The sequence below is a fragment of the Ranitomeya imitator genome, chromosome 6 (genome assembly GCF_032444005.1).
Source record: "Ranitomeya imitator isolate aRanImi1 chromosome 6, aRanImi1.pri, whole genome shotgun sequence".
Lineage (NCBI taxonomy): Eukaryota > Metazoa > Chordata > Amphibia > Anura > Dendrobatidae > Ranitomeya > Ranitomeya imitator.
In genome coordinates, this window is record NC_091287.1 from 307196051 (window position 1) to 307216531 (window position 20481).

The 20481-nt window shown below is 42.9% G+C and overlaps 1 protein-coding gene across 2 annotated transcripts in view; it reads left to right on the top strand.

Moving 5' to 3' along the window:
- Positions 1-11263, top strand: part of LOC138642515 (enoyl-CoA delta isomerase 2-like) — a 71443-nt gene extending 60180 nt beyond the window's left edge. Inside the window, exon 10 of one of the 2 annotated variants that reach the window (XM_069730718.1) lies at positions 10790-11263. In XM_069730718.1, coding sequence (XP_069586819.1) covers positions 10790-10945 — 156 coding nt within the window. In that variant the 3' untranslated portion in view covers positions 10946-11263. Of the gene's footprint in view, positions 1-9906; positions 9994-10789 lie in introns of those variants that run through there. The other variant, XM_069730719.1, reaches the window with a different exon arrangement.
- Positions 11264-20481: the final 9218 nt, after the last annotated feature.

The window sequence follows — 20481 nt, forward strand, 5'->3', positions numbered from 1 at the left end:
TTACCAGCGTAAACGTAAAAAAAAAAAAAAAACACTACATACTTACATTCCGGTGTCTGTCCCCCGGCGCTGTGCTTCTCTGCGCTGACTGTGAGCGCCAGCCGGAAAGCACAGCGATGACGTCACCGCTGTGCTCTGCTTTCCGGCCGGCGCTTACACAGTGCAGGAAAGCACAGCGCCGGGGGACAGACATCGGAATGTAAGTATGTAGTGTTTGGATTTTTTACGTTTACGCTGGTAACCAGGGTAAACATCGGGTTACTAAGCGCGGCCCTGCGCTTAGTAACCCGATGTTTACCCTGGTTACCAGTGAAGACATCGCTGAATCGGTGCCACACACGCCGATTCAGCGATGTCTGCAGGGAGTCCAGCGACGAAATAAAGTTCTGGACTTTCTGCTCCGACCAACGATGGCACAGCAGGATCCAGATCGCTGCTGCCTGTCAAACTCAACGATATCGCTAGCCAGGATGCTGCAACGTCACGGATCGCTAGCGATCTCGTTCAGTGTGAAGGTACCTTAAGTGTTAGTATCTCTAGTCTTTTGAGATGACTACATCCGATCCTGCATCAAACATTTACTAGTCTTACTCAGTAAGCAAAAGAAAAACCTTTCCATGTGCAAAAGGATTGTCAAAAAAAGTTTTCGCAAAACAAGTTCAAACACAATTCATGCAAACCAGGTGATTTTTCTTTTTTCTTCCTTGTTCCGACAACCATAACTTTAAAACCTATACAACTGATCCATCAAATCAAAATGTTAAGAAACATATGTATGCTCCTATATAACAGATATCAGGATCAAAATTGAAGATAAATAGTCATAGTAAAAAATAGTATACCGTATATACTCGAGTATAAGCCGAGATTTTCAGCCCATTTTTTTGGGCTGAAAGTCCCCCTCTCGGCTTATACTCGAGTCATATACCCGGGTGTCAGCAGGTGAGGGAGAGCGGGGGCTGTGTAATCATACTTACCTGCTCCCAGCGCGGTCCCTGCAGTCCCTGGCTTCTCCGGCGCTGCAGATTCTTCCTGCACTGAGCGGTCACATGGCACCGCTCATTACAGAAATGAATAGGCAGCTCCACCCCCATAGGGGAGGAGCCGCATATTCATTGCTGTAAATGATCGGTGCCATGTGACCGCTCAATTACAGGAAGAAGCTGCAGCGCCGGAGAAGCCAGGGACTGCAGTGACCGCGCCGCAGCAGGTAAGGGGAGCGCAGCGCTATAATTACCTGCTCCTCGCTCCGGCTCCGTCTGCAGCGTCCTCTAGCAATGACGCTCAGGTTAGAGGGCGCTGTGACGTAGTCAGTGCGCGCCCTCTGCTGAGCGTCCGTGCTGGAGACGGAGCCGCACGAGGAGCAGGTAATTATTGAAAGCGCCGGCGTACTGAGAAGAGAGGTGAGTATGTGATTTTTTTTTTTTTATGGCAGCACCAGCAGCATTCTAAGGAGCACCTATGGGGCCATAAAGGTGCAGAGCATATAAGGGGCACAGCATTATAAGGAGCACCTATGGGGCCATAAAGGTGCAGAGCATATAAGGGGCACAGCATTATAAGGAGCACCTATGGGGCCATAAAGGTGCAGAGCATATAAGGGGCACAGCATTATAAGGAGCACCTATGGGGCCATAAAGGTGCAGAGCATATATGGGGCACAGCATTATAAGGAGCACCTATGGGGCCATAAAGGTGCAGAGCATATATGGCACAGCATTATAAGGAGCACCTATGGGGCCATAAAGGTGCAGAGCATATAAGGGGCACAGCATTATAAGGAGCACCTATGGGGCCATAAAGGTGCAGAGCATATATGGCACAGCATTATAAGGAGCACCTATGGGGCCATAAAGGTGCAGAGCATATAAGGGGCACAGCATTATAAGGAGCATCTATGGGGCCATAAAGGTGCAGAGCATATAAGGGGCACAGCATTATAAGGAGCACCTATGGGGCCATAAAGGTGCAGAGCATATATGGGGCACAGCATTATAAGGAGCACCTATGGGGCCATAAAGGTGCAGAGCATATAAGGGGCACAGCATTATAAGGAGCACCTATGGGGCCATAAAGGTGCAGAGCATATATGGCACAGCATTATAAGGAGCACCTATGGGGCCATAAAGGTGCAGAGCATATATGGGGCACAGCATTATAAGGAGCACCTATGGGGCCATAAAGGTGCAGAGCATATGTGGGGCACAGCATTATAAGGAGCACCTATGGGGCCATAAAGGTGCAGAGCATAAATGGGGCACAGCATTATAAGGAGCACCTATGGGGCCATAAAGGTGCAGAGCATATATGGGGCACAGCATTATAAGGAGCACCTATGGGGCCATAAAGGTGCAGAGCATATATGGGGCACAGCATTATAAGGAGCACCTATGGGGCCATAAAGGTGCAGAGCATAAATGGGGCACAGCATTATAAGGAGCACCTATGGGGCCATAAAGGTGCAGAGCATATATGGGGCACAGCATTATAAGGAGCACCTATGGGGCCATAAAGGTGCAGAGCATAAATGGGGCACAGCATTATAAGGAGCACCTATGGGGCCATAAAGGTGCAGAGCATATATGGCACAGCATTATAAGGAGCATTTATGGGGCCATAATCAAAGGTGCAGAGCATATATGGGGCACAGCATTATAAGGAGCATTTATGGGGCCATAATCAAAGGTGCAGAGCATATATGGGGCACAGCATTATAAGGAGCATCTATGGGGCCATAATCAAAGGTGCAGAGCATATATGGCACAGCATTATAAGGAGCATCTATGGGGCCATAATCAACGGTGCAGAGCATTCTATATAGCACAGTTGTATATGGAGCATCTATGGGGCAATAATGAACGGTATGGAGCATCTATTTTTATTTTTGAAATTCACCGGTAAATGCTGCATTTTCTACCCTAGGCTTATACTCGAGTCAATAAGTTTTCCCAGTTTTTTGTGGCAAAATTAGGGGGGTCGGCTTATACTCGGGTCGGCTTATACTCGAGTATATACAGTAATTGTTTTTCAATTGAACAATAACAAAATACGTGAGATTTACTAAACTGACAAAAAAGAGACATCCAGGGATAGAGCGGCAGTTCACATGGTCTTTTTAAAGAGCCAGTATACAGCAATAAATTTATTCAAAAGTACATATATAATAAAATCAACAAATCTCCACCCTATTCCCCAACCAATAATACAAGCCTGGGAGAAATTGGCCCACCCTAAAAGAGGCGTTAAAAAAATCTTTGAAGAATATACCGTTATCTCTTACATTTTCATTATATAAACAGGAAATTGACCCCTTATGGGCCGCGAAGGGCATAACCAAACTGAAGGACCTTTTAGAGGATTCTAACTGCCACACTTTCAGTTACCTCAAAAATAAATATGAAGTTCCATCCTCCTGCTTCTTCCAATATCTAATACTAAAGGAGGTTATCGGTAAATTCCTGAAAAATTCCTCACGTATTTCAGAACCAATAGTTAATCTGATTAATAATATTGGCCACTGTGTGTTCTGGAGCGTGAAGCATATATAGAATTGGTTCAATACTCGCTCAGAATCCACCAAGACACAAAATTTACTCAAATGGGAATTCGAGTTGCATCTGAATCCTAATAATACTGACTGGGAAAGAGCTTGCTCCATTTCACTTTCCTCTACTATCGCCACTTCACTACAGGAAACACACCATAAAGTCTTAACCAGGTGGTATTCTACACCAGCCAGATTGGCAAGGATCAATCCAACACACTCTCCTGACTGTTGGAGAGGATGCAGGCAGCGAGGAAACCTGGTACATATCTTGTGGCACTGTCCCTATATGAAACCTCTTTGGGCTAATGTTTCCAATCTGATAAAATTCACCAGACAAAAATCCCACTCTCCCCTCAGTTAGCACTTTTATCCCTGTATACTCAGTTAATTTCGCCACCATTAGTGGCAATAATTATACATATTTTACTAATTGTTAAAAATTCCATCATTTACTATTGGAAGAGGCCTGATCCCCCTCCATTTAAAGACATTATGGATAAAATCCATTCCTACAAATCATACGAGAACAAATTGGCCTTGGTAAATAACAATTTTGACAAGTACGCAAGAAAGTGGTCTAGATGGACGGAAATGTTCCCTGAAGTTTAATAATGCCGGGTGTATATTTGCCCAATGTTAAGTTCTTATTACATGTTACAAATTTTGCAACTTATACAAGGACTTGCAGGTCCTTATGATTTCTTTTCCCTCCCTCATATCCCACCCCTATCCCTCCTCCCCACCCATGCCTTTCCTCCCCAGTTTAAATGTTAAAATGACAATAAAACGTTTGGAAAACAAAACAAAACATATATAATATGTAATAGTGTTGTCAAATCTAACATCTAGCAATTTTTGGAATGCCTTTTCCTTTAAAAATTATCATACACCCATTCATGTGATGTACAATATAATATACATATATTGATTAACTTTTTATGGTTATAGCACCATTTGGCAGTATTTAATATAAAAGAATATAAGAAAATATCCACATAATGAACTAAGTAAATTCAACACTGATGGTTTTTATAGAGGAAAAGGGGGTACCTGAGGTCATAGTTGCTGTGTGAGGAGCAGGAAAATGCCGCAGCACCCTGCTAAGCTGCACCTGCGTAAAACCATCAATGTTGAATTAACTTAGTTCACGCCCCCGGAAGAAGCGAGCAGCGAAACTGCGCCCGTCGGGGTGGGAGGGTGAGCACGCACCCTGATCTATTTATTGGCCAGCAACACTTACCTTCAGGTAATGGATGTTTTATATTTGACCTATTTGGGCACATTTATTGGTCATTATTAGTGGCAATTTCTCTATCCCCATGATGGCACCACGGAGAGAGGGGTCCGCCCCCAGGGACAGGAAACCTACAGGTGAAAAAGGGCGTACCTCTCTCCCACATCAGTTGGTTTCCTGTCCCTGACGGGGAACCTACAGCACGTACCTGAAGGATTCGTCGTGGGATTCCAGGGAGGTGGTCCGGTCGGTTCCTGACAGGGGGCGCCCTGTCACGGCTGGATCCAGCAGGTTTTCTCCCCCCTTTTCTCCGGCCCTGAAGCACCACCGCTGGGGTCGGCGGGCCCTATGGGTGTGTGTGGTGGGGGGGAGGCAATGAAGAGGATCGAGCCTGCCTTCCCCAAGGAAAAAAAAAAAAGGGGGAGGAAGGAGGCTGGTGACGGCAGTCACCGATACAGCCTCCATACCGCTATCGGTACATGGAGGTAGCGGCGGCTACGCTACCATAAGGGCCAGACGCAGGAGCGCACTAAAGCGCACATGGGACCGCTGGAAACGCCGGCCGCCTAAACCGGAAGTACGGTGCGGGCAGGGCCGGCAGGCGGAACGCTAGAGCGCGCGCGCGCACCCCCGATTATATCTTCCCTATGGGGCGCCCGTGGTCTGGACCGGAAGTACTGCATGTGCATGCGCAGATCGCCACTTCCGACGGCGGCAAATTTAAAAAAGAGCGCTTTCAAGGGAATATGTGGATTAAACCTCCTCTTCACTTAATGCAGTGTGGAGGCCACTATGAGTGACATGGAGCAGCAAGATGCACAGGAGAGTGTACAATTGTCTCCTGAGCAAGTGCAGGTACAGCGGCACCAGCGTTCACAGCATCAGTGCAAAGGAAACGCTTCCTCTCAGCAGCGCAACAGCAGTGGACGCTCAGGGTCACAACGCAGCCGGGTCTCTGAAAAAACTACGCGACCGGTGACGAATCCAGTGGATATAGTCCCCAGGCCAGAGACGGTATCTCTTTTTCACAAGGGGTGAGTGATCTACGTGAAAGTACTAATGTAATACGGGGTTACTCTTTCTCCTAGGGAAGAAAATGTACAGGCAAATCGAAGCACAAAGTGTGTGCTATATGTTTAGAAGAGCTACCTTCCTCCTGGGAGAAAAAGCTATGCGGCTCTTGCATAGAGAAAACAATTCAGGAGGAATCTCCGACGTTTGCCTCAGACCTAAAATCATTAATAAAAAGTCAGGTGGAAAGTGCCCTCAAAGGCATTAAAACTTCAAAGAAAAAACGCAGATCAAGCCACAAGTCTCCTGAATCTAGTATAGACGAGTCAGAGAGTGAAACATCTGATTCTAGCGACTCTTGAGCATCCGAAACCTCTTCGCTATCCCCAGAGGGGGGACGCAGTTGTTTCCCTATCGAAGAGACAGACGCGCTGATAAAGGCCGTCAGAACGACCATGGGTCTGGTAGATGAACGTCCTAAAAGAACGGCACAGGATATAATGTTCAGTGGATTGGAACAAAAGAAAAGAAGAGTATTCCCGATAAACGAAAAAATTTACTCTTTGATCAAAAAAGAATGGAAAAAAACGGACAAAAAAATTCTCTTGACTCCCAAGAGAAAATACCCATTTGATGACCCAGCCTGCTCATCCTGGAGCAAGGCTCCAAAATTGGATGTGGCCATAGCAAAGGCCTCTAAAAAATTCGCCCTGCCTTTCGAGGACATGGGTACCCTAAAGGACCCGATGGACAAAAAAGCTGACACTTTCTTAAAAAACTCCTGGGAAGCAGCAGGAGGTGGTCTAAAACCAGCCATCGCAGCCACTTGTACGGCCCGCGCCTTAATGGTATGGCTCGAGCACTTGGATTCCCAATTAAAGGGGAAAGTCTCAAGAGAGACAATCCAAAAGTCAGTGTCCGTGATGAAAGGTGCGGCAGCCTTCTTGGCCGACGCATCGGTAGATTCGGCTAGATTAGCAGCCAGGTCGGCCTCCTTCTCAAACGCCGCAAGACGTGCCCTGTGGCTAAAGTGCTGGCCGGGGGACTTGCAAACGAAGACCAAATTATGCTCAATACCTTGCGAAGGTGAATTTCTGTTTGGGTCAACATTGAACGACATCCTTGACAAGGCGGGGGATAAGAAGAAATCTTTCCCCGGGTTTCCCAACCAGTCTTATAGGCGTTCCTTTCGGAACAGAAAATTCATGCGGAGAAGACCCCCAAGAGGGAATAAAGAGGGATGGGAAGACAGAAGGAACAAAAACAGAGGCTTCTTGTTCAACAAACCTCACCCCCCCCTCACCCCCGATAGTAAAAAATCACAATGAAGGTACTCCCCGGGTCGGAGGGAGACTAGCCGGGTTTCTTCCAGCCTGGGAAAAAATTTCAAACAGTCCCTGGATTTTAGGTATAATACGAGAAGGTCTCAGACTCAAATTCCGTATCTCTCCCGGCGACTCCTTCATGATAACACCTCAGAAACAGTCGCACGAACAGTCAGCTCTCCAGGAGGAAATCCTGATTTAATCCAGAAAGGAGTGTTGCAAGAAGTCCCATACCAGGAAAGAGGCACAGGCTTCTATTCTCCCCTCTTCCTCCGCAGGAAACCGGACGGATCGTACAGAGCGATCATAAATCTCAAAAGATTAAACAGTTTCCTAGAGATTCAACATTTCAAAATGGAGACAATAAAATCTTGCGTGAAAATACTCTTTCCCTTGTGTTTCATGACTGTTCTAGACTTACGAGACGCTTATTACCATGTGCCCATCCACAGAGATCATCAAAAATATCTGATTTGCAGTGAATATCCAGGGGGAAGTAAAACACTACCAATTCCGGGCTCTCCCCTTCGGGATAGCCATCGCTCCTCGGGTATTCACGAAAATAATGTCAGAAGTGATGGCCCACATACGGGAACAGAATGTCCTAATAGTTCCCTATCTGGACGACCTCCTCGTGGTAGGGACCTCATTCCAACATTGCAAACAACAGTTGGATTTGGTCATGGCTTCACTGACGAGTCTAGGTTGGCTGCTGAACATACCCAAATCCAAAATAGTGCCATCCCAGGTACAGGAGTACTTAGGGATAGTCCTAGACTCGATCACGCAGAAGTGCTACCTTCCTCAGGGGAAGATTCAAAAAATGACACAGGCAGTGTTACAGTTGACGGTATCCCCAGTCACTACTCTGAGAAAAGCAATGTCCCTGCTGGGCTCTATGACTGCCTGTATCCCGGCCGTGCAGTGGGCACAATGTCATTCCCGGGACCTACAATGGAAGACTTTAGATTCAGGCACATCTCTGCACGGAAATTTAGACGGGCAATTAAGTATCTCATCAAACACGATACACTCCCTAGAATGGTGGGCAAACCCAGGGAATTTAACCAAGGGGGTTTCTTGGGCACTACTGACGGAGAAAATCCTAACGACGGATGCAAGCCCCTGGGGGTGGGGAGCACATATAGACGATCAAGTGGCACAGGGGAATTGGAGCAAAAGTCAAGAGCTAGCTTCTTCAAACATGAAAGAACTGTTGGCGGTAAAATTGGCCCTAACGCACTTTCTAAATCTCCTTCACTCCCATCACGTAAAAGTCTTTTCGGACAACCAAGTAGTGGTTGCATATCTAAACCACCAAGGGGGCACCAGGTGTCGAGCACTGATGGAGGTAACCCAATCCATCTTCCACATAGCAGAACACAGTCTAAAGTCCTTGACAGCTCTCCACTTAAAAGGCTCTTAAAACCAAACTGCAGACTTCCTGAGCAGAACATGCTTAAAGCAGGGGGAGTGGGAGCTAAATCAGTCGGTATTCAACCAAATCGTAAATCTCTGGGGACTGCCAGAAATAGACCTATTCGCGAACAGTCAAAACCACAAAGTAGAAACATTCTACTCAATCGATCCCCGGGGGGGCCCAGTAGCTCTAGACGCCCTAACAATTCTCTGGAACTATCACCTCGTCTACGCGTTCCCTCCAATATCTCTCATCCCCTTAGTGCTGAGGAAAATTCGGGAGGAGGGAGCAACAGTGATCGTAATAGCTCCATTCTGGCCCCGCAGAATATGGTTTTCTTGGCTAAGAAAAATGTCCATATCAAGCCCTTGGGTTCTACCAGACACTCCGAAACTTTTATCCCAGGGTCCGGTATTTCACCCCAATGTAAAGGAACCCCTGGCAGAAGTTCCCTTAAAGATCTTATCTTTAAAAACCACACTCCTAGTGGCCCTAACCTCGGCTCGTCGTGTCAGCGATATACAAGCGTTATCTGCGTGCCCACCCTTTACTCAGATACTCGAGGACAGAGTCATTCTTAAAACTGACCCGGCTTACCTCCCTAAAATAACGTCACAATTTCACAGAACGCAAGAGATTTCCTTGCCCTCCTTTTGTCCCAACCCTAAAAATGAGGGGGAAAAAACACTGCATACCCTAGACGTAAAAAGATGTCTGGTCCAATATCTATCAGCCACTAGGGAGTGCAGGAAGGATAGGGCTCTGTTTGTCTGCTTCCAGGGTCCACGGAAGGGACAAAAAGCATCGAAAGCCACGTTAGCGAGATGGATAAGAGATGCCATCGACCTATCCTACTCATCCTGCGGGATAGCCATCCCGGAGAATATAAAGGCTCATTCGGCCAGAGCAGTGGCATCATCCTGGGCGGAGAGAGCTGGCGCTTCAATACAACAGATATGTAGAGCGGCCACTTGGTCTTCCCAGTCTATATTTTTCAAACATTACCATTTAGACTTGACCTCCTCTGATCCTACCTTTGGGCGAAGGGTTCTAGAGGCAGTGGTCCCTCCCTAAGAGTTCTATCTATGCAAATCTCTCCGTGGTGCCATCATGGGGATAGAGAAAATGGTAGTTACTTACCGATAACGGTATTTCTCTGATCCCATGATGGCACCCGTATATTCCCTCCCTTTTCACACACAGGTGTGCACATTGTAATGTACTAGTAATAAATTTTAGTCACGGTGCCTCTGTTAAGTTAGATTGGTTAAGTTTAATTTGTGCAAATATTGAGTTGCAGCTGAAGTTCTGTATAAGGCTCTGTAATCCAACTGATGTGAGAGAGAGGTACGCCCTTTTTCACCTATAGGTTTCCTGTCCCTGGGGGCGGACCCCTCTCCGTGGTGCCATCATTGGATCAGAGAAATACCGTTATCGGTAAGTAACTACCATTTTTTTTGTTGTTTACTTGGCCTATAGGGTACATTGACATTTTCAGGGGTTTTATTGGTTTACACATTTCCACTCCAATGCTTCTGAATTTTTTCTGTGCTTCCCCCTCCACATTTGGAGATTTTTAGCCCCGTCTGTTTTAATTATTTATTTTAATTATGCATTAATAAAATTGATTTTTTATTTATTATATTTTGTTGGAATCTTTTTGTCTGGTGGCAATCAGGCCACTTACAGACATTTTTTTATGTATAGTAAATTGAAGTGCCTAACCGTTATTTATTTTGGACATATTGGTATTACCTTTTAAATCTTTGTTGGTAAGTTCAGTTAGAACTTTGGTATACTGGTGTAGTTTCCACGGTGAAGAGCATATGCCTCTTTTCAGGCAACTTGCATTCAGGGCTGCGCACTAACTAGTTTTTATAGCTAATACTTGAATGGACACCATTGACAGAGGCAATATTTGGACCTCTATTCACAAGCCGTACAGCCAAATGCTGGTGGTTTAGTGACTACAATGCTAATGACTGGTTCCAGATAGCATTTCTGGTGCAAATCATGTATAGAACATCAACTACGATTCTTCTTTTTATATGTTTGTCTTAAAAAGGCTTGGTATTATTTGTCATACGCCTGGCTACGTACTTGTGTTTTTATAACGTGATCTCGTCAAGTTATAAAAGTACATACAGGTAACTCTGATACTAATAAGTAAGCAAAGTGGGTAATTGTGTGTCAAGATATATCAAGCATCTCCTTTTCCATCCTAATGTAATGTTGTCTGACTTTTTCTTTAGTCCTTGGCTTTCTCCAAACAACTGATTCGAAAGACAGAAAAAGAAAAGCTTCATGCCGTTAATGCTCAGGAGTGTGAACGTCTCATAGAACGCTGGTTGTCAGAGGAGTGCATGAATGCAATTATTAGTTTCTTCCAAAAGAAAGCAAAGTTGTGATTTATGTAATGATTTATAGGTGCTAATAATATATTTTTTTTTTCATAATGTTCTTCATTATTTTTTAAGCTAATGAAATATTCCCAATTTATTAAACATTTCTTTTGGCTCAGTAAGTTTTATTGATATAAAGTAGGAGTATAAGTACAAAAAATGAGGTATGTATCAAATACATTGAAGTACAAAAGATATTTAAATATTCAAGCGCTATTGGAAACACAAGAAACTGTGAGTTTAAGCTGCTGATATTTAGAGATATGTCACTAGGAAAAAAGTTGGTTCTGATCTCTTACCCCAGTATTAAACGAATTAACCACCTTCAGGACTATGGGTTTTTGGTTTTTTTTACTTGAAGGCAAAAATCACTTATTTTGGTTTTTCGGGAACCATTTTGCACGTACAACAAAGGCCCTATATTGTAAACCATGCAAAAAAATACTATGAAACCGAATTGCAAAAAAGGATTTTTAGCCCCAAGTACAAGCATTTAAGTAAAAAAGAATTGTCTCCAAAAGAGCCAAAAAAACAACCACTTTTAAGGAAACATAATTAAACAGTTCATAAAAGGAAAAAAAAACTGAGTGAAAAACCACAAAGAGACAAGTTAAACTCAAAACAGTAGGTCATTGCTGTGTCTCCCAATTTAAAAATTTGAGAAAGAAAGTTGTCATTATGCATAAGAATTACCTGTTTATGAAATTGATTGGGGGACATAGAAAAGTGAGGATGAAGAGATGAGATGGTTGTCCTGCACACCTAAGGGAATCAAATGGCTGGACTCCTGGATGCTTTTTGGGCAGCTTAGTTTGAAGTCTGGCACCCTTGTACATCAACCTTCCAGGACGACGATGGGTGAGACCAAGCGCCGGAAGGAAAAACATTGACTGAAAGATTTGAGTTGAAACTTGACTTACAAGAAAATGCTCAGTGAGCAATACAACTCTCAATGGAGGTGGAAGGTATATGGGATCTGCAGGAAAAATAATACAATCCACTGTTGAATGATCCAGAGAGACTTTGGGGATACAGTATGAACAATTTAACAAAAAGCAATACACTTGAAGAGAAGACAGATTTTTTTTTTTTTGTCCAGATCATGGTCTGATTAACCAAGGCTGAAAAACTACTGGCAAGCAGTATTGTAAGAAGGAAGAGTAGACCTTGAGGGATTAACGATCTATGAGGAAGTTGACAATAACGACATACCAAAAGACAGTCTGGGTTTTGAAAGAACCAGAAACTCTCAAACTTCTTGAGCACACATGGAAGAAGCTGTAAAGTAGTGAAAATGTAGCTAGCAGCTCTGAGGTGATCATCGTAGGATCGTGGTTCTGGAGAGGAACCACTGAACCCTGTATGGTACCTGAGTCTCCGAAGATTGACATTCGGGATGCTCTGAAACTAGCAGAGCTACTTGAAAAATTTTCTGCCAAATCCACTCTTGTTCCTGACTGAGATAATCAGTGATCCAAATATCTGCCTGGGAATGTGGGTGGCAGCTATTGCCTAGACCAGGGTCGTTGACAAGAAAGGGCTGTGAGCTTGCTCTCTTCAAGATAATTGGGCTGATTGTGCAACCAAGTTGGAAGGTGAATGCTACAGTTGTATCATTAACCATCAGAATGAGATTGCGTTCAGCAAAAGATTGCTCTCCAATTTTCTAGAAATACCAACAAATGGGATTTGGAGGTGCAAGTAGATCACGGTGTGAGCCCCCTGTCGCATATAAATTTGAATCATTCATGGCACCCTTCAGTTTAAATTGCAAAGTGTCAGTCAGTTATTGTGGTTCACAGTACACAGGGGCATGGAGAATCTGCAAAATTCATATACTAGCTGACAATTCAGATGCTTTGACCTTCCTACTGACCATTCAGATGTTTTGACCCACCTAGATCTTTGTCAATAAAGTTGCTGTTATACAAATTGAGAAACCATAAGGCAGTAATCATGCACAGACAGGATTTGAAAAGGCACATGTATGCAATCATATCTCTTCCCTACTCACAGCAGTAGTACAGTGTGTTTCTAGTAGTATATGTTAATCTCACCACTACCATTGATGCTTGTACCACATACAGGTAGAATAATTCTGGGATTTCTAAAACTCCCTCCTACTGATTACCCAGATGTCAGGTAGTTTATACCCACCTCACCTTGGAGTGCTGACAATGCTACATATCGTACCCCTTAGCTGTTGCAAATTGTCACTTAGTCTTATTCTTTCTCTCCACCACTCATTTTTCTTGTGGGCTACTATAAGACCTGATACCCTTATGATGACATACTTCATGAATATATGTAAATATTCCTTTATGTAAATATGATTGTACATCATTACTTGACGCACGATATCTTTTCACAGCGACATTATTGAAAAAGACGGAAGGATCAAAATATCTATTATTGTTGACTACCACATGAATGTTATGGAAATCCCAGCACCACACCACTGTGCATTGTGAACCCCAATAAGTTACTGTTTGATAATTTGCAATGTAATGTGGAGTGTGCAGTGAATTCACATCTAGAACGCTGATGGATAGAAGAGTCTCACAAGGATTTTAATGGCAATGGTTGGCGCAATGGAGAAAATGCGGACTTTTGGAGCAGGCACGCCTGGGCGATTGGCACAGACTGTCTTTATCGCTTCGATAAAGAGTTCCCAATTGTAGTCCAGCTTTAGGCAACCAATACATTCATCCCGTGGACCAGTGTTAATGCACTACTAGTTTCTTCATGCTCTAAATGTTTATTAATGTTACAAAAAAAGAATTGAACCACCACAACAATCTAGTATTGGGGACCAAAATCCACACACCAAGCAACAAACAAGTATTGCTTTATTATATATAATATACTTTATACCTTTGATCGGAAACTTTGGTTTCCTTTGGGGAGGTTTGCACCCATTTAGGTAGTGTTATAAAGTGCATAATCATGCAATGCCTACTTTCCAATCATAATTACATATTTATATTTCAGATAATATACCAGAAAAGAGGCAATGAAATAAGGCAAAAGAGGAGGAAGGAAATTTGCATGCTTTCAATTTTGTATATCATAGAAAAAGGGTTCAAGAAGAAAATAAGGTTCTGTCCTTCACAATATATCAATAACTGATTTTATTCTTCACTATATCATTTGTTTTTGTTTTTTTTTTACAAATATTGGTTCCTTAATAAATATACCAATGAACAGACATGGATGTGTAGTACCCCACAGTGACCACTATATAGTTGATGGAGCCATGTAGTTCTTTTTTGCAATTGAGTACATCCGGCTGTAGCAGGGAACAGCTGATCGTCGAGGTGTCAAATGTAACACAAACACCAATCTGATATTGATAACATTATAAGGATAGGCAATGAATATAGAAAGTACTAGACAGCCCCTTAAATATCTTAGATATTTTTATATTCATATAATTTGCAATATATAGTGCATTACCCCATTGGTGACCATGAATTATGTTTCTGACTATTTCTGTTATTCAATTCAAGAGTTTCAAAACTAATTTTCCCAAAGTACAGTCCTAATTTTCTGTTATTAGGGTTCTGCAACTTTTTAGCTTATATTCACACAAAGCAGATATTCAAATTTCTGCATGTTTTACTTTGAAGATCAGTGTCGGCTTTCACACTGTGAATTGTAAAGGAAGAAAACGGTGTTAAAAATCTATGACATAAATCAACAAACTGCAACGTCAATTTTCCCACAGATTTTCTTCAGCCTTTGGATTGGATTTTTGAAAACTTTTTACACTTTCCTGCTATTGTAAAACACTGTATTTTACACTTGCAAATCTGAATTTAACTCCTTAATGACTGAAACTTTTTTCAGTTTTGCGTCTTCATTTTTAGCTCTCCTCCTCCTCAGAGCCATAACTTTTTTATTTTTCCGTCAATATGGCCATGTCAGGGCTTATTTTTTGCGGGACGAGTTGTACTTTTGAACGACACCATTGGTTTTACCATGTTGTGTATTAGAAAATAGGAAAAAAATTCCAAGTGCGGTGAAATTGCTAGAAAAGTACAAGCCCACACTTGTTTTTTGTTTTGGCTTTTTTGCTAGGTTCACTAAATGCTAAAATTGATCTGCTATTATGATTCTCCAGGTCATTGCGAGTTTATAGACCCCAAACATGTCTAGATTATTTTTTATCTAAGTTGTGAAAGAAAATTCTAAACTTTGCTTTAAAAAAATTGCGCAATTTTCCTATACCCGTAGCATCTCCATTTTTCATGATCTTGGGTTGGGGAAGGGCTTATTTTTTGCGTGCCAAGCTGAAGTTTTTAATGATACCATTTTGGTGCAGATACATTCTTTTGATCGTCCATTATTGGATTTTAATGCAATGTTGCGGCAACCAAAAAACGTAATTCTGGCATTTTTAATTTTTTTTCTCGCTACGCCGTTTAGCGATCAGGTTAATCCTTTTTTTTTATTGATAGATCAGGAGATTCTGAACACGGCGATACCAAATATGTGTATGTTTGATTTTTTGTTATTGTTTTATTTTGAATGGGGCAAAAGGAGGATGGAGCTTTTATATAATTTTTTTTATTTTTAAAAACTTTTTTTTACTTTTGCCATGCTTTAATAGCTTCCGTGGGAGGCTAGAAGCTGGCATAGCCTGATAGACTCTTCTACATGGCAAATATATAGCAAAATCACTGCATTGCTATGAGTGCCGACCACTGGGTGGCGCTCACAGCAATCCGGCATCAACAACCATAGAGGTCTGCTGGAGACCTCTGGTTGTTATGCCGACGCACCGATTACCCCCGATCACGTGACGGGTCAGCGGTGCGCGCATTTCTGGCCGGAACCGCTTGTTAAATGCCGCTGTCAGTTTGACAACGGCATTTAACTAGTTAATAGGCATGGGTGGATTGCGATTCTGCTGGCACGTTACCTGTTCAAAACAGCCGGAGCCCGCATCAAAGCGGGGGTTCTACCATCGGACGTACTATTCCATCCGATGGCAGGGGTTAAAATGAATAATGTATCTATCAGGGCTTTGGAGTTGGAGTCAATATTTTGGTGGAGTCAGTATAAAATGGACTGACTCGGACTCCTAAAATAATAAATTGGGTACAGTAGTGCAATGCAGGATGTGCTGTAAATGTTTTCCTAAAAATTTGGGAAAGTTATAAAATGTCCTATAAATATCTGTTCTGTTCCTGATCTAAGGATATCTGCTTTTAGTTGACAGATCATGGGAAACAGGTCCTAATAAGGAATGCCCACAGCCATACACTAATATCAGAATTGATAGAGTAAACAGGAAATAGCTTGATTATTGTATCACTAGATGGTGGCCCGATTCTAACGCATTGGGTATTCTAGAATATGCATGTCCACGTAGTATATTGCACAGCCCATGTAGTATATCGCACAGCCCACATAGTATATTGCCCAGCCATGTAGTATATTGCCCAGCCACGTAGTATACAGTACAGAGCCACGTAGTATATTGCCCAGCGACGTAGTATACAGCACAGAGCCACGTAGTATATTGCCCAGTCACGTAGTATATTGTCCAATCACGTAGTATATAACACTGCCCACACAGTATATAACAGTGGCCACGTAATATCTAGCACAGCTGACGCAGTACATAACACAGCCCACATAGTATGTAACACTGGCCAGGTAGTATATAGCAGCCACGCGGTATATAATATAGCCCACGTAGTATATAGCAGTGTGGGCACCATATCCCTGTTAAAAAAAAATAGTTCTATACTCACCCGCCGGGATCCAATCCAGCGAAGCTGTCCCAATGCGCGTGGCTGCCGCCATCTTCAGTTCCCAGGATGCATTGCAAAATTACCAAGATGACTTAGCGGTCTCGCGAGACCGCTAAGTCTTCTGGGTAATTTCGCAATGCATTGCTGGGAATGGAAGATGGCGGCAGGCGCAAGCGGCTCGGTGGACTACGGAGGGTGAGTATAGCAGGTTTTTTGTTTTTTTTAATTATTTTTAACATTACATTTTTTTACTATTGATGCCGCATAGGCAGCATCAATAGTAAAAAGTTGGGGACACTCAGGGTTAATAGCGGCGGTAACGGAGTGCATTACCCATGGCATAACGTGGTCCGTTACCGCCAGCATTAACCCTGTGTGAGCGGTGATCGGAGGGGAGTATGCAGTCGCCGGGCAGTGACTGCGGGGAGTAAGGAGCGGCCATTTTCTTCCGGACTGTGCCCGTCGCTGATTGGTCGTGGCTGTTTTGCCACGAACAATCAGTGATTTGGATTCCATGACAAACAGAGGCCGCGACCAATGAATATCCGTGACAGACAGAAGGACAGACAGAAAGACGGAAGTGACCCTTAGACAATTATATAGTAGATAATGGTGATGAAAAGCCTCATGTCACCATTTTACTACAGTAAATGTATCACTTAAACATGAGCCATGTATGAGAGAGTTGGAGTCAGGAAAATCGAGGAGTCTAAGTGGGCGGTTTGGCCTACCAACTCCACAGCGCTGGTACCAACCCTGGTGATTGTACATGTGCAGGTGCTTCTCACAAAATTAGAATATCGTCAAAAAGTTAATTTTCAGTTCTTCAATACAAAAAGTAAAACTTATGTAGAGTCATTACAAACAGAGTGATCTATTTCAAGTGTTTATTTAGTTAATGTTGATGATTATGGCTTACAGCCAATGAAAACTCAAAAGTCATTATCTCAGTAAATTAGAATACCTTATAACACCAGCTTGAAAAATGATTTTAAAATCTGAAAAGTTGGCCTACTGAAATGTATGTTCAGTAAATACACGCAATACTTGGTCGGGCTCCTTTTTTTTATCAATTACTGAATCCATGCCATGCTGCATTGATGTAATCAGCCTGTGGCACTGTTGAGGTGTTACTTTGACAGCAGCCTTCAGCTCGTCTGCATTGTTGGGTCTGGTGTCTCTCATCTTCCACTTGACAAGGTTAGATGAGTTTGCTGGCCAATCAAGCACAGTGATACTTTTGTATTTAATAACAGAAAAATTGACGGACACATCAAGAACTAGTCTGAACAGGTGGATACCAAAAAAGCAACATGTATATCAAAATAGGAAAATGGTTGCACTCAATTGTGTTAAAGCATGTCAATGTGAAATAGATGAAGTGGGAATAGCAAAATGGATTTTGAAATTTAGGAAAAATACACATGAGACGTCTAGCGTAAAATTTGGCCAAATAGTGTGAGCCCATCTACCATCGTCAAGGTAATCTCTTAAATCTGATGGGTCCCTGACCTAACTGCCCAGTGCAAACACTTACCTATGGCTAATATCTGAATGCATGGGTGAATATAAACATCTCTCTTGGTAAAGCCTACATTTATGGGATGGTCAGATTAGATGTAGTTAAAATCACCACATGGTGAAGGGCGGAGTGCTCAGACAGAAAGCTTAAATTAAAAGGAGTTATGTGGATATTATCCGCGCTGCTGAAAAAATGCATGTCCAGACGTGTGAAAAAATGGAAAATAGTGGTTTAATCTACGCGTTTCAAAGTCCAAATAACTTCTTCATCAGGAAATTACCACATACAGGTATTGGTACTTTTGGCAGTGCCAAGTCCTGCTGGAGAATGAAATTTCCATCCCCAAAAAGCTTGTCGGCAGAGGGAAGCATGAAGTGCTCTAAAACTTCCGAGTAGATGGCTGCATTGACTTTGGTCTTCATAAAACACAGTGGACCTACACCAGCAGATATGGCTCCCCAAACGATCTCTGATTGTGGAAACTTCACAATAAACCACAAGCAGCTTGGATTGTCTGTGTCTCCACTCTTCCTCCAGACTCTGGGACCATTATTTCCAAATGAAAGGCAAAATCTTTCATCTGAAAACAACACCTTGGATCACTGAACAACAGTCCAGTTCTTTTTCTCCTTGACCCAGGTAAGATGCTTTTTGGCATTATCTATTGGTCATGAGTGGCTTGATGCAAGGAATGCGATACTTGTAGCCCATGTCCTGGATATGTCTGTGTGTGAAGACACAAAAGAGAATAGTAAAACCAAAAACACTCAGTTTGAAAAAATGTTGCAGTAATCCGCAAGTGCTAGTAAAAAATGTAAAAAACAGGGTATTTGGTTGATACGTTTTTTGCAAAAAATGTATACTAAGCTGCTCTACCAATCCTATGTTCCTATGTCTGTGTGTGGTGGCTCTTGAAGCAATGACTCCAGCAGCAGTCCACTCTTTATGATTTTCCCCAAAATTTTTAAATGGCCTTTTCTTAACAATTCTTTCAAGGCTGCCGTTATCCTTGATGCTTGTGCACCTTTTTCTACCACACTTTTTCCTTCTACTGAACTTTCCATTAACAGCCAGCTTCTTTAGCAATGAGCTTTTGTGCCTTACTCTCCTTGTGGAGTGTGTCAATGATTGCCTTCTGGACATCTGCAAAGTCAGCAGTAGTGTTGAGCGATACCTTCCGATATTTGAAAGAATCGGTATCGGATGGTATCAGCCGATATCCAAAAAATATCGGATATCGCCGATACCGATATCCGATACCAATGCAAGTCAATGGGACACAAATATCGGAATGTATCCTGGATGGTTCCCAGGGTCTGGAGGAGAGGAAACTCTCCTTCAGGCCCTGGGATCCATATTCATGTAAAAAATAAAGAATAAAAAAAAATATGGATTTACTCACCCCTCCGAAGGACCCTGGCTGTCACCGCTGCTATCGTCTGCCTCCGTTCCTAAGAATTGCAGAGAGTGAAGGACCTTCGATGACGTCGCGGTCAGGTGACCGGTCACCTGACCGCTCACATGACCGCGACGTCATCGAAGGTCCGTCACTCTCTGCATTCTTAGGAACGGAGGCAGACACAGCGGTGACAGCCAGGGTTCGTCGGAGGGGTGAGTATATCCATATATTTTATTTTTATTCTTTATTTTTTTACATGAATATGGATCCCAGGGCCTGAAGGAGAGTGGGTATTGATTACCCTGTAGAGTTTAGTGTTATCTGCAAATATTGAAATTCTGCTCTGAATTCCCCCTACAAGGTCATTAATAAATATGTTAAAAAGAAGAGGGCCCAATACTGACCCCTGTGGTATCCCACTGCTAACCGCGACCCAGTCCGAGTGTGCTCCATTAATAACCACCTTTTGTTTCCTATCCCTGAGCCAGCTCTTAACCAACTTACACATATTTTCCCCTATCCCCATTATTCTCATTTATGTATTAGCCTTTTGTGTGGCACTGTATCAAAAGCATTATAAAAGTCCATATACACTACGTCCACTGGGTTCCCTTGGTCCAGTCCGGAACTTACCTCTTCATAGAAGCTGATCAGATTAGTCTGACATGAACGGTCCCTAGTAAACCCGTGCTGATACTGGGTCATGAGGTTATTCCTCTTCAGATACTCCAGTATAGCATCCCTTAGAATGCCCTCCAGGATTTTACCCACAGTAGAGGTGAAGCTTACTGGCCTATAATTTCCGAGTTCAGTTTTTGTCCCCTTTTTGAATATTGGCACCACATTTGCTATACGCCAG